A 12856-nucleotide genomic window follows, 5' to 3' on the forward strand; every position below is an offset into this window, starting at 1 on the left:
TCAAATACTTAGCCTATAACACGGCTATCCACGTTTCACCTTTATTTCGCTTTCCACTATCATACACTACAACTCCATCCGACTTCCTGTGAATTTTAAAATAAGGAGACCTGATTTATCTATATTGAGTTTCTTATGCATATTCCCCTGTATAAACTCCTCAGCCAGAGCTACTGCTGTTTGACACAATAGTCAAGGAGAGAGACTGAAACCTAAGAGAGTGGAATGTGCTGAGAGAGAGGCAGGTGCTTCCTGAACAGACATGAACCTGTCTAGTGTCTACATTCACAGCAAGTCCTGTTAAAGGCAAAAACCATCATCACCAACCAGCTCTCGGCTAAGCGGGTAGCAGCAGGGAGCCCACACACACACACACACACACACACACACACAAAACCCCTCAGCTTTTGACGGACAGCGCATCTGTTCTTGAGGTTTTTTACCCTCGCAATGTTATCCATCAAATGTGAAGGAATCTTTTCCCCTTCTGGCTGCTTCCAGCTGTGCAGCTTTGCGTGTGTGTGTGCCTGCTCGCATGCGTGTGTGTTGAGGTCTCCGTCCTGGATGGGCATTGAGCACTAATAGGTAACCTAATACAACTCCCAGTACTCAACACTGTGAGGGGGCCTTCCTGTGGTCTAGGGCTGCCCCTTCCACTGCCTGTTCACAGCCGCACAGAAGGACCCTGGCCAGCTGAACCAAGAGCCTATTGGGAATGAACTGAAGAGCACAATGGGTCTAACAAGTGTAGGGCTTTCTAACCGCCAGTTAGTCTACACATTGCCTGTATACAAAGTAGGTCCCCAGGAAGGACTAGAGCAGCTGGGCCCATTGGAAGGGAGCCTTTAGGAAGTAAAGTAATGGATAGACTCCCATGGAGGCCACACTAACACCCTCTACTCCACTCACTCATCCAAAGTCTCCTTTTCTGACACCCCACTGTAGGACTCCCCCCCCTCTCTACCACCCACGGTGGAGAGGGAAAAAAGCTTTGGATTGTGCTGCCAGTTTTGACGTGTGTGTGTGTGTGTGTGTGTGTGTGTGTGTGTGTGTGTGTGTGTGTGTGTGTGTGTGTGTGTGTGTGTGTGTGTGTGTGTGTGTGTGTGTGTGTGTGTGTGTGTGTGTGTGTGTGTGTGTGTGTGTGTGTGTGTGTGTGTGTGTGTGTGTGTGTGTGTGTGTGTGTGTATGTGTGTGTGTGTGTGTGTGTGTGTGTGTGTGTGTGTGTGTGTGTGTGTGTGTGTGTGTGTGTGTGTGTGTGTGTGTGTGTGTGTGTGTGTGTGTGTGTGTGTGTGTGTGTGTGTGTGTGTGTGTGTGTGTGTGTGTGTGTGTGTGTGTGTGGTGTGTGTGTGTGTGTGTGTGTGTGTGTGTGTGTGTGTGTGTGTGTGTGTGTGTGTGTGTGTGTGTGTGTGTGTGTGTGTGTGTATAGGGATAGTGAGTGACTGATCTCTGTATGTATCTTGTGCTTCGTCCCAAACTGTAACTCAACTCTAAAGACATTTTTCTGAACTTTGGTCTCACAATGATGTCACTGAGTGATAAGCTTACAAGGTTTCCCTGTAATAACTAATAAATATGTTCATAACACTTCTGCAAGGGGTAGTGTCCTCCCCTCTTCCTCCTCCCCTCTTCCTCCTCCTCCTCTTCATCCTCCCCTCCTCTTCCTCCTCCTCATCCTTCTCCTCTTCATCCTCCTCCCCTCTTCCCCCTCCTCTTCCTCCTCCTCATCCTTCTCCTCTTCATCCTCCTCCCCTCTTCCTCCTCCTCCTCCTCCCCCCTCTTCCTCCTCCTCATAACCAATCATAATGACCTATGGTAATAGTAAATGTGTTACTGCACCTGAAGGTTCCTGTAGTGGACAGTACTGCGACAGTGAGAGGTCTTGGCTGTCTCCTCGCTGGTGTAGAACAGGCCACACAGTTTGCAGTAGAACCCCGTACTGGGCACGATGAACTCCACCCCTAGAACGGCAACACACTAATCAGAAAACCGCTAAAACTCCTTTAGAACAGCGACATACCAATCAGAGAACAGAACATGTACCCCTAGAACAGCCGCAGACCAATTAGAGAAGAGAACCCCCCGACCATAGAACAGCATCAGACCAATCAGAACACAGCCCATGTAGCTCTAGAACTGTTAATAAAAGTTGTTACAAATGTGATTACAGTGTTACTACACAGGTACTAGAGTAACGTAATGTAGTGTTACCAATGGAACTGATTGGCTGGAGAGGTCACACAGGGCTAAATCCCAGGTCTGAAACAGACCCATTTTCAAAGGCAGCTAGGATGAAAGTCAGCAGGTGCATGGCCCCTCCACCCCTCATCAGTTGCCTTGTTGTCAGTGTGACAGAGGGGAAGTTATCAGCTGTACTGTCACTGTCTCTCTCATGGGAGAACACAACACCACAGCTAGACACTACTCAATTGTGAATCTATCTCAGCCATGCTATCAATGACTGCAGCATTTGGCTATGAAACACACACACACACACACACACACACTCACACACTCAAAGGCCATCATAGTGCACTCATGTGATAGAAATAGCACAATAGCCCATGGTGAAAGCAGCTACAGTATTGAGTCTATACAGTGTTTTAGTGTTGACCAACACTTATGCAAGGCACAGTAGTCCATGTGTTGCATGTGCCTATGTCATTCCAGGCCTAAATACACACATCTCAGGGGTGCGTTTAACACCTTGCTCTCAACAAGTGGCCAGCTGAAGCTACCACATGCGCTCTTTCACTCCAGGCAAAGATAGCATCGGTATAACAGGTTGTTGATTCATAATCATATTATATTCAATAAGCTTTATTTGTCCCCAAGGCCAAGGGGCAATTGTTACTCGGCTTAAAGTCACATTGCAGATAGCATACAACAACAACAAACAACAACAACAATACTTTATGTAAATAAAAGTAATTTGGTCCATACCCAGAGGGATGCTGTGTTCACTGATAGCCTTCTGCCCTCTAGAAGGTGAGGGAGCCCCTATGTCTATCAGGTTTATAGGACATGGGACATGTGTTGAATTCTGGATTACTGTGAAAGAGAAGTGAACATTAGTTACCTATAAAATCTGTACAATAGTAAACAGGAAACATGGATGACGATTCAGAATCCCGATACTGGCTTATTTTAGCAGGAAGTAAAATACTGGACATATTATTTTATAGTGAGAGCAAATGTTCTGTACCTCTAGGAGTCTCAGCCTTGTGCTGCTGTATGTCTGGCTCCATGACCGGTACTTCCCTCCCCACGTCCTCCATCTTGTGTATTACATCCTGGGTCTTGCTGCTTTCACACGCACCAACGTGATTGGTCAGCGTCAGCTCCTGCTTCGGCTCTCCTCTCTTCAGTACTTCAGCTTCCAAGTTCGAGCACGTCTCTTCCAGGGCTGCCTTGAACTCCGGGTTGGGGAAATCATTCAGGTCTGAACTGAGCTGTTCTGAGGCTACTGGGATGGGTAGCTGTGACTGTGGCTGTGACTGTGGCTGTGACTGTGGCTGTGACTGTGGCTGCGACTGTGGCTGTGACTGTGGCTGTGGCTGTGACTGTGGCTGTGATTGTGGCTGCGACTGTGACTGTGACTGTGACTGTGGCTGTGACTGTGGCTGTGACTGTGACTGTGACTGTGGCTGTGACTGTGGCTGTGACTGTGGCAGTGAATGGTCTGTGGGGCTGGGGTTTGTGCTAATCTCCCCATCTTTCTCCTCTGTAGGAATAGGATCCACCACCCTACCTACCCCACCTCCTCTGCCCGACTGGGTATCGTCTCTCTGGGCTAACTCCTTCTCAGCGCAGGGCCTGGGACTGGGGGTGGAGGTTGATCGTGGAGCCTCCCCCACGCCCTCCTCCTCCTCCTCTGTAGGATCGTTGTGGAGGTCTGAGGCTGACACGTCCTCGTGCTCCTGCAGTTCAGGGAGATCCGGTTCGATGATGGAGTCGTCCTCTCCTACCTCGTCGACTGTGACCAGCTCCTCCATGTTCTTGGGGTACCAGCCCTCACCCTCCGCGTCATCCCCACTCTCCCACTCCTCCGCCTCGCTGTCTTTTTCTCTCTCATGCTTGCCACTTCCTTGAGGAGAAACAGACTTCTCTTTGGATTGCTGATACTCAGCGGTTCCTCCCTGTAATGATATGGCATTTGTTTGTAAATAAGATATACTGTCCAACTTCAAATTTATATATAAATCTTACTTGTGTACAAAAAATCCTCTCACTTACGTTATTTTCAGTAGTCTCTCTTTCCGGTTTCTCCGTCCCGTGTCTCCTGGTGGGTTTCTTGCTCCTTCCCTGTGTCGGGGACCCTTCTGTCTGCCTCCTGTCTTCTCCTGTCCTGGTGGGTAGAAACTCCTCTCCCAGCTCTGACTCTGAGTGTCTGGATCTGTGGTAGTCCGCTCCATCCCTCCTCTTCGACTTGAGTCTCCCCTCCTCATGTCTTTGGTACTGTTGCCTCAGGGGCTTCTCTGACTTATACATTTGTTCTTTTTTGTAGAAGACCTCATCCATGTTCCTGTACGAAGGGAAGGGGGGCATGCCCTGAGGGCTACCCCGCGGGTGGGGGTACCAGTCTCCCCCCCTGTTTCCCCCCCTCATCCCCTCCCCTCCTCCTCCTCCTCTTTCCTCCGCTGATCTGGGACTGATCCGGTCTCGGTCGGAGGGTTTCAGGTACGGCTTATTCCGTCGATCCTGCATCCTCCCGTTCAGCCTGTCGTCATCCACTGTACCTCCGTTCCTCCATGGCACCTCCTCCCTTTCCCTCTCTCGTTCTCTGACCTCCTCCCCCCTTCTCATGTGTTGGGTGGTCCAGGAGCCCCGTTCCGGGCCTCCTCGGCAGGGTGCCCCCTGGGGGCTGTGGGCTGAACTACAGGAGGTAAAGCTGGGGCTGTGGGAGCGAGGGCTCAGAGAGCGGCTGATGGGACTACGGGACCGCGCTCTCTCTGGCATGTAGCTGAAAGGAAATCATATAATTAATATGCAGTTTGTAGTCAGGAAGTAGTGTTGGATAATTTCATCCAGTTTTTGTAGTTTTCTACAGGGGATCGATCATGCAAAGACAATCGCATATTACAAAAAAAAACCGCCACTCAGAAAATTTTAAAGGAAAGAAAGAAAAAAGTTGCCTTACTGATCAATCTCCTGCATCTCGTCCCTTTCCCTCTGAGAGTTGATATCCTGTATGATTGAATCAACGTCTTTACCTGGTTTCTGTATGAACAGAGCAGAAGAGAAACTCAAATGAGCATTTTACACCATAATATGATACTGTACAGTAGATACAGTATATAGTTAAGGTGTGAGCTAAATAAAAACTCAAATGAACATTTCAACACCACAATGTGAACACAATACAACTGTCGGTCGGTGTGAGCTACTCACCTTGAGCTGAAGCTCCATGTATCTCTTGGACATCCTGATCAGTAGTTTCTGATCGTTGATCGTGGCTGGAGTCAGCTGGTAGTATTGAACCATAGCCTGAGCCGCCTCAATGTACGCCATCTCCACAAATGCCTGTGGAGTAAAGAAGAAGAAGAAGAATACTTTATTGATCCATTTTCCCTTACAGTGTCTTACTTTATCCCAACCCCTTCTAAAGACATACAAACACACACAGGTTGGTGATGTTGGAGAAGAGGGTATTCACAGTGCAGGCTGCAATGCCCCATGCAGATTTTAGCGCTTAAGTGCCTTGCTCAAGGGCACAACTGCAGTTGAGTGGAATGAGAGAAAGACACCAATGTTAGACAATTGTTTCTGACAGTTTAATGTCCTTTTTTCAAATAACATTTTTGCAATAACATATGTCAATCAAGGTCCGAGCAAATCTTCTAAAATCACAGCCAGGTTATCATATTTCATTGACATCATAAATCAAAAAGACAGTTACAATCTGCTCAAATTAATTTGTGGGTAACCAACACCCATGATTTTAGTATCGTTGATCCCCTTGAATGTGATCTGGGTGACATTAATGAGTCAATTTAATACAGTATCTGATAAATGAAATTCTAGAGACTTGAGTGAGACATCATGTTCTGTGATAAAATAGTTGGATGGACCGTAGGAAAAAAGACATCATTATCACATTACAATATAAAATGGTCCATGAAACCGTCAGAGAAAAAGGCATCTTATCGTATTACAACATAATATGAAGGGGAAACAATCCATCTGGTCCATAGCAATACAGGGGTATTTCAAGACATTAGGGAACTACTCCAGTTGTCAAGGGCAATGACTTTTTTCTCCCAAAAAATATCTGTGACCAATATTGTGACTAGACTCCACAGTAGAGCTGTAGACATTTGTGAGGGGGGAAATGGTGTATCTGGTCCATAGCAACCGAGGGTTATTTCAAGACGTTACAAAGGGCCACACGTCCTTTGGTTTCCATTTCTCCATGTCAGTTAATTGAAGTGTGAGTTGACTCCTTAGTGGAGCCGTATACATTAGTGAGTATTTGTTCTGCAGTGATATCCCACAGGGCTAATGGCAGTAGCTGTGAGGGTAAAGCGAAACCACAGGTTTGTTCTTTGAGGCATTTCCAATGACTAGGGCTCACTGTGAGGAGTCTGTCGGGATAGGTCTCAGTCGTTAAGTTAATCGTTTAATTCATCTTTTAATAATCATCAGGTAAGACCAAAAACGAGCTCACATTTTGGCCCTTCTGGGACTAGCGTTGTGCACCCATGTTTAAAGAGAATAACATTGTACTGTACCTGGTGGGTAGAGCGCATGAGGATGTAGTTGGTGACTTTGCCGAAGGGCAGTCCCAGGTTGATGACATCATTCTCTGTGCAGCTGCCCTCGGGGAGGTTGCAGATGTGGACGACCCGTCCTGTGATCGATTTCCTGGGTGGAAATGGCTAAAATAAAGAGAAATAAGAAAAATGCATCAGTATGTTTATTACTGTTAAAACATCATAGGATTCGTGTAATATTTCATTGTATTTCATGTATTATTTACACTAGTAAAAGTCTGATTGAAATAATAAATTACAGGTATGCTCTTATCTATAATCCCAAATATGACAGTAAAGCTTAGACAAAGTTTACGGTCGAAAACATGTCCGCTTTTAAGAAAAGAGCACAATGATCTGAGAAATGGTCAGTAAGAAATGCAGTCCATTCCAGGGTGTTGCTGTCTTCTTCCCTCTTTTTGGAAGACTTTTAAGGTCAGTGAAAATATTTGACCCTACTTCAGCCACAGACTGTAGACCTAGACTAGACTGTGGGGAACTATTTCCTCCCCAATGTCAAAGCACTTCAGCATTATCACTCACACTCAGCTACAGAATGTGATGTATCCCTTCACTCTTAGAGCGTATCCCTCCAGCTCAGTGGCTCTGATATAAATAGATCCCTGGTGAAGCGACATGGTCGCCGTGACAGCATGACGTTGATAGTGAGAGCTTTCTCGTTTGGATTTGGGAACATTTCAGCTGACCAGGTACAGACATCCATAGCGCGCACACACACACACACACACACACAAAGACCCAGACATCCCAGTCATCTTTGTCACTAATACCTCTGGATTGCCAAGTATAGCAACCCCCGCTGCTCCTCTCCCCCCTACCTCCCCCCTCTCTCTCCCCCTCAGAGTGGTTTTAATTTACACCCAGGGGCAGCTCTCAGCTCTGAGGTAAAAACCATTGGCCTCTCATCTGACTGAATAATGGCCAACAAAGTAAGTGAATGAAGAGGGCGTCAACACTTTTCCCTAATAGCTACGACACCAGATGTAATAGGAATCATCATCATGGGTCAACCTATGGAATATATCAACCACTGTGTTGTTCAGTTGATACAGCACTGGATATACAATAACATATGCTACTGTACACTACTATTCAGACATATACCGTTCACTTAGGGGAGAACATCCAACATATCTTTATTTTTGTATTTTATTTTTAGCTCTGCATCGTTGGAAAAGGACCCGTAATTAAGCGTTTCACTGTTAGACTACACCTGTTGTTTACGAATCCTGTGACAAATAACATTTGATTTGATTTTGATTAGAAAATTCCAAGAAATTCCAGGCCAAACCGGGATCGTTCCTAACCCTAACTTTCACCTTCAGATCACTTCAAAGCAAAATGTGATTATGTGTCACATAAAACAGCACTGACAGACAGTCCCTGACAGCCAGGGGTTTGGGTGACCATGATATCACCCAGGGCGGTCATAAATCCCTCCCTCCCATCCCTCCAGGTTCTCCCCTAACCTCTGCCCTCTCTACTGTCAAATATGTCAGTTAGTGCTGGATTTCTTCAGATCAGATTGATAAGAACAACAACACTGCAGCCTGACAGACCTGAGCTGTCCTTAACCATGACATTACCCCTGAGACGGGCCCAGCTAGCCTGACAGACCTGAGCTGTCCTTAACCATGACATTACCCCTGAGACGGGCCCAGCTAGCCTGACAGACCTGAGCTGTCCTTAACCATGACATTACCCCTGAGACGGGCCCAGCTAGCCTGATAGACCTGAGCTGTCCTTAACCATGACATTACCCCTGAGACGGGCCCAGCTAGCCTGACAGACCTGAGCTGTCCTTAACCATGACATTACCCCTGAGACGGGCCCAGCTAGCCTGACAGACCTGAGCTGTCCTTAACCATGACATTACCCCTGAGACGGGCCCAGCTAGCCTGACAGACCTGAGCTGTCCTTAACCATGACATTACCCCTGAGACGGGCCCAGCTAGCCTGACAGACCTGAGCTGTCCTTAACCATGACATTACCCCTGAGACGGGCCCAGCTAGCCTGACAGACCTGAGCTGTCCTTAACCATGACATTACCCCTGAGACGGGCCCAGCTAGGCTGACAGACCTGAGCTGTCCTTAACCATGACATTACCCCTGAGACTGGCCCAGCTAGCCTGACAGACCTGAGCTGTCTTTAACCATGGCATTACCCCTGAGACGGGCCCAGCTAGCCTGACAGACCTGAGCTGTCTTTAACCATGACATTACCCCTGAGACGGGCCCAGCTAGCCTGACAGACCTGAGCTGTCCTTAACCATGACATTACCCCTGAGACGGGCCCAGCTAGCCTGACAGACCTGAGCTGTCCTTAACCATGACATTACCCCTGAGACGGGCCCAGCTAGCCTGACAGACCTGAGCTGTCCTTAACCATGACATTACCCCTGAGACGGGCCCAGCTAGCCTGACAGACCTGAGCTGTCCTTAACCATGGCATTACCCCTGAGACGGGCCCAGCTAGCTTGACAGACCTGAGCTGTCCTTAACCATGACATTACCCCTGAGACGGGCCCAGCTAGCCTGACAGACCTGAGCTGTCCTTAACCATGACATTACCCCTGAGACGGGCCCAGCTAGCCTGACAGACAGTTCCCCCCTTTACCTCTACCCTTTGTCCTCTCTGCCTTCTGTAAAATGTCCCGTAGTGCTGGATTTCCTCCAAAGAAAATCCCTATACATGTAAGAACAACACTGTATCCTGACTAGGGTTGCAAAGGGAGGGTATATTACTGGTAACTTTTGAAGTTTACCAGTACACTACCAGAATTCTGGTAACTTTCAAGGAATTTATGGAATTTTATAAAATTACATCTAGGGGCCTTTTTGGGTTCTCTGGCCCTCTGTGTGGCGTTATCACATGTAAAATATATAAAATAATAAAATAAGATGATTTTAAAATAGAGAAATAGAATGACAAAGCTGTAAAACATTATGCTAAATATAAACCATCAATTTAGTGAATACCATTGGTGTTTAAAATGAGTGTTTCAGCATGAAATATCCTTTATTTATTTTTACACACAGTTATTTATTTTACTATGCCAATATGTCTTTATTGTAAATGTTCTGCCGCTAAACTAGTGGCAGTTGTGAAAAAAGTCAATAGTTGGAAGAGTTGCAGAGTTAATTGAAAATAATGCCATTGTTGATTAGATGCTTTTTTCATTAATTAGACTATTTTCTCTTGGACCGTAGGGTCTGTCCACTAGAAACTCATGGACAATATGGACACAGATATAAAACATTAATACTTTATATGAATACTTTCAAGTATAAATTACCAAAGTTACCATAAATTGCCATAGATTACCTGTTAATTACCTAAATTACTGAAAGTTCTGGTAACTTTGGTAAATTACCGGTAGTTTTGCAACCCTAAACCTGATGTGCCTGAACTGTCCTTAACCATGGTACTACCCAGATAACCATGCTACTACCCCAGGGATGGGCCACCCAGCCTGCCTGACAGACAGGTCCACATGTGGGACAGTCTGGGGTCGGATTCTCCTGTTTTTATGTTAGTTTGAGTAATGCCCAACGATCTTGTGTAAACTAACTTGACTGTCTTGTAATGTTAAGAAAATAAACTTGCATTGTGCTTGACGCCACAATGGTCCCCATACACCAGGTCACAGGCTAAAATGGGGGAACTCTTACCAGCGTATCTGTATAGCTAACTATTTCCAATAAGGAACACTGCTACATTTGATAGTAGACAGAAGACTAGACTATACTAGTAGATGTGATGAATTGGGAAAGTTATGTCAAAAGAACATTGCTACTGTGCTGCTACCCTATAATCCTCCCCTAAACCCAAGATTAGAACCAAGATGTTGCACCCCAAGATTAGAACTAAAATGTTACACCCCAAGATTAGAACTAAAATGTTACACCCCAAGATTAGAACCAAGATGTTACACCCCAAGATTAGAACCAATATGTTACACCCCCAAGATTAGAACCAAGATGTTACACCCCCAAGATTAGAACCAAGATGTTACACCCCAAGATTAGAACCAAGATGTTACACCCCCAAGATTAGAACCAAGATGTTACACCCCAAGATTAGAACCAAGATGTTACACCCCAAGATTAGAACCAAGATGTTACACCCCCAAGATTAGAACCAAGATGTTACACCCCAAGATTAGAACCAAGATGTTACAACCAGTTTGTAAAAATAACATTGTTACTGTGCTGCTACCCTAGACTCATCCCATAAAACCCAAGATTAGAAATAAGATGTTACACCCCAATATTAATAGGTAGTTGATGTGAAGAACATTGCTACTGTGCTGCTACCCTAGACTAATCCTCTAGCCCCAATGTTAATCTATCCAAAGCCCTGATTGCCTACAGGGTTTAATAACTCTCTGGCATGCCACCTGACTTTAACGGTTTCAGATGCGAGAGTGATAATTCTATTAGCAGCTCTGTGCCAACTACCACTAGGCTAAACTAGCTCTCACGCGCGCATATATATATATATATACACACACACACGCACACACGACACACACACACACACACACACACGCACGCACGCACGCACACACAATAAAGGTCGCAGCAGCCCGGTCAGTAAACAGCTACAGAAATAGACAGCAACAGGCTGTTAATGTCCTTGAGGTGAAAGAGGGAACAAGAGCCTTACCACCGGGCCGGTCATCGGTAGAGTGTTGCATCAGTCAGAATGTTTGCCTTGTAAATATGTGGTCCAGCGATCTGGACACTTGTTCATGCTTTTACCTCCTTTGGATCCATAAGTTGAGGGTCATACAGTGTCGATGTTTCTGGGCTTGGGGAAGATGTTGACGCTTCTAAATCACCGATCTTGGATTAGATTACCCTAGTCTTAAACCATTAGGAGGATGAAAAACCTCTGACCTTGAATCAGTGGTTAGAGACTTGTTCATACTTTTATACAGCCAGAGCCTTACCCCTGACTTGAGGGTCATACGGTGTAGATGTTCTTGGGCTGTGGAAAGATGTTGACTCTTCTTAACCACAGCTCTAGGATGACATTACCCCTTGCTTCAATTTTAATCATTAGAAGGGTGTAAAAAAGCCAGACCTTGTATCAGTGGTTAGGGACAATTTCTGTACATTACTATACATCTATGTACTGTTGTGTATTGTAGATTTAAAAAATATATTATTTCAAGTCATAATCCTAAAAATGACCAAAAGAAAGCACTGGTCCTTACATTGACATTGGACATTGCCAGTGTTGGATGTTATTAGGTTAGCTGATCTACAACAGCTGTGGATGGACTAAAGTGTTGCTGTTGATTAGTGTGTGGAGGCTGACAATGGCAGATGATGGACACATCTGGTATACATAATTGGGTTTACTGGTGTACGGGGTGCTGCGTTTCTGTTGGGAGATTGTATCACAATCACACACTGCCTGACCTACAGCTGGGTTCAAATGCTATTTCTAATACTTTATCTGGGCTTGAGCTTCGCCTAGCGCAATGGAACCAATAGAATAGTTGTAAAAGTGCAATCCCCGCCCATCTGGCACTCAAGGCAGACTAGAGCAAACTCTCTAAGTATTTGAAAGATTTCAAATAGTGTTTGAACCGTGGTCTGGTGACCTATTGATCAGGAACTGAAGTGAAGTTACAATTATAATACATGAGGCAGTTAGTTAAGTTACCAAAGGCCCTGCCTGGCAAATGCCATCACGGCTTGTAAACACATTTGAAACCTGTGATTGGAATGACATGGCCTGATGTTTATCACATGGTTTATGATGTCAGGGTTCAATTGATATTGCAATCAATTACAAGAAAGACAGATGAAAAAAAAGAGAGAGAGAAAAAGAGAGAGAGAAAGAGAGAGAGATGTTTTCGTGCACCAGTGAATGTTTTGATACTGCTACCTAGAGTCAACCAAACATGCTTGCAAATTCCCACTTTCACTCACAGCAGTCTCAGCGGTAGATCTGCCCCATAGACAAACCACTGATAAAGAACGTAGCCCTTTACACCCGTACCTGTACCCGGGTTGAAAATTGCAGATTTGGACACTAATAAGCTTCTAAATTGGTACGCAGTGGCTGTAC

General features: G+C 45.6%; 1 protein-coding gene and 1 non-coding gene across 2 annotated transcripts in view; both read right to left on the reverse strand.

Moving 5' to 3' along the window:
• The window catches only part of rbm20 (RNA binding motif protein 20), an 82664-nt gene that overhangs the window by 1886 nt on the left and 67922 nt on the right, over positions 1-12856 (reverse strand). Inside the window, exons 8-15 of the mRNA XM_045211679.1 lie at positions 6729-6875; positions 5389-5520; positions 5138-5217; positions 4234-4960; positions 3618-4136; positions 3203-3566; positions 2941-3048; positions 1837-1958 (exon numbers count right to left, since the gene is read on the reverse strand). Of these exons, the coding sequence (XP_045067614.1) occupies positions 1837-1958; positions 2941-3048; positions 3203-3566; positions 3618-4136; positions 4234-4960; positions 5138-5217; positions 5389-5520; positions 6729-6875 (2199 nt within the window). The remainder of the gene's footprint in view (positions 1-1836; positions 1959-2940; positions 3049-3202; positions 3567-3617; positions 4137-4233; positions 4961-5137; positions 5218-5388; positions 5521-6728; positions 6876-12856) is intronic.
• On the reverse strand, positions 6468-6601 carry LOC121554115. The gene has a single exon (XR_005997632.1). It is a non-coding gene; the product is annotated as a small nucleolar RNA SNORA18 (small nucleolar RNA).

This window comes from Coregonus clupeaformis, chromosome 38, assembly GCF_020615455.1.
Source record: "Coregonus clupeaformis isolate EN_2021a chromosome 38, ASM2061545v1, whole genome shotgun sequence".
Lineage (NCBI taxonomy): Eukaryota > Metazoa > Chordata > Actinopteri > Salmoniformes > Salmonidae > Coregonus > Coregonus clupeaformis.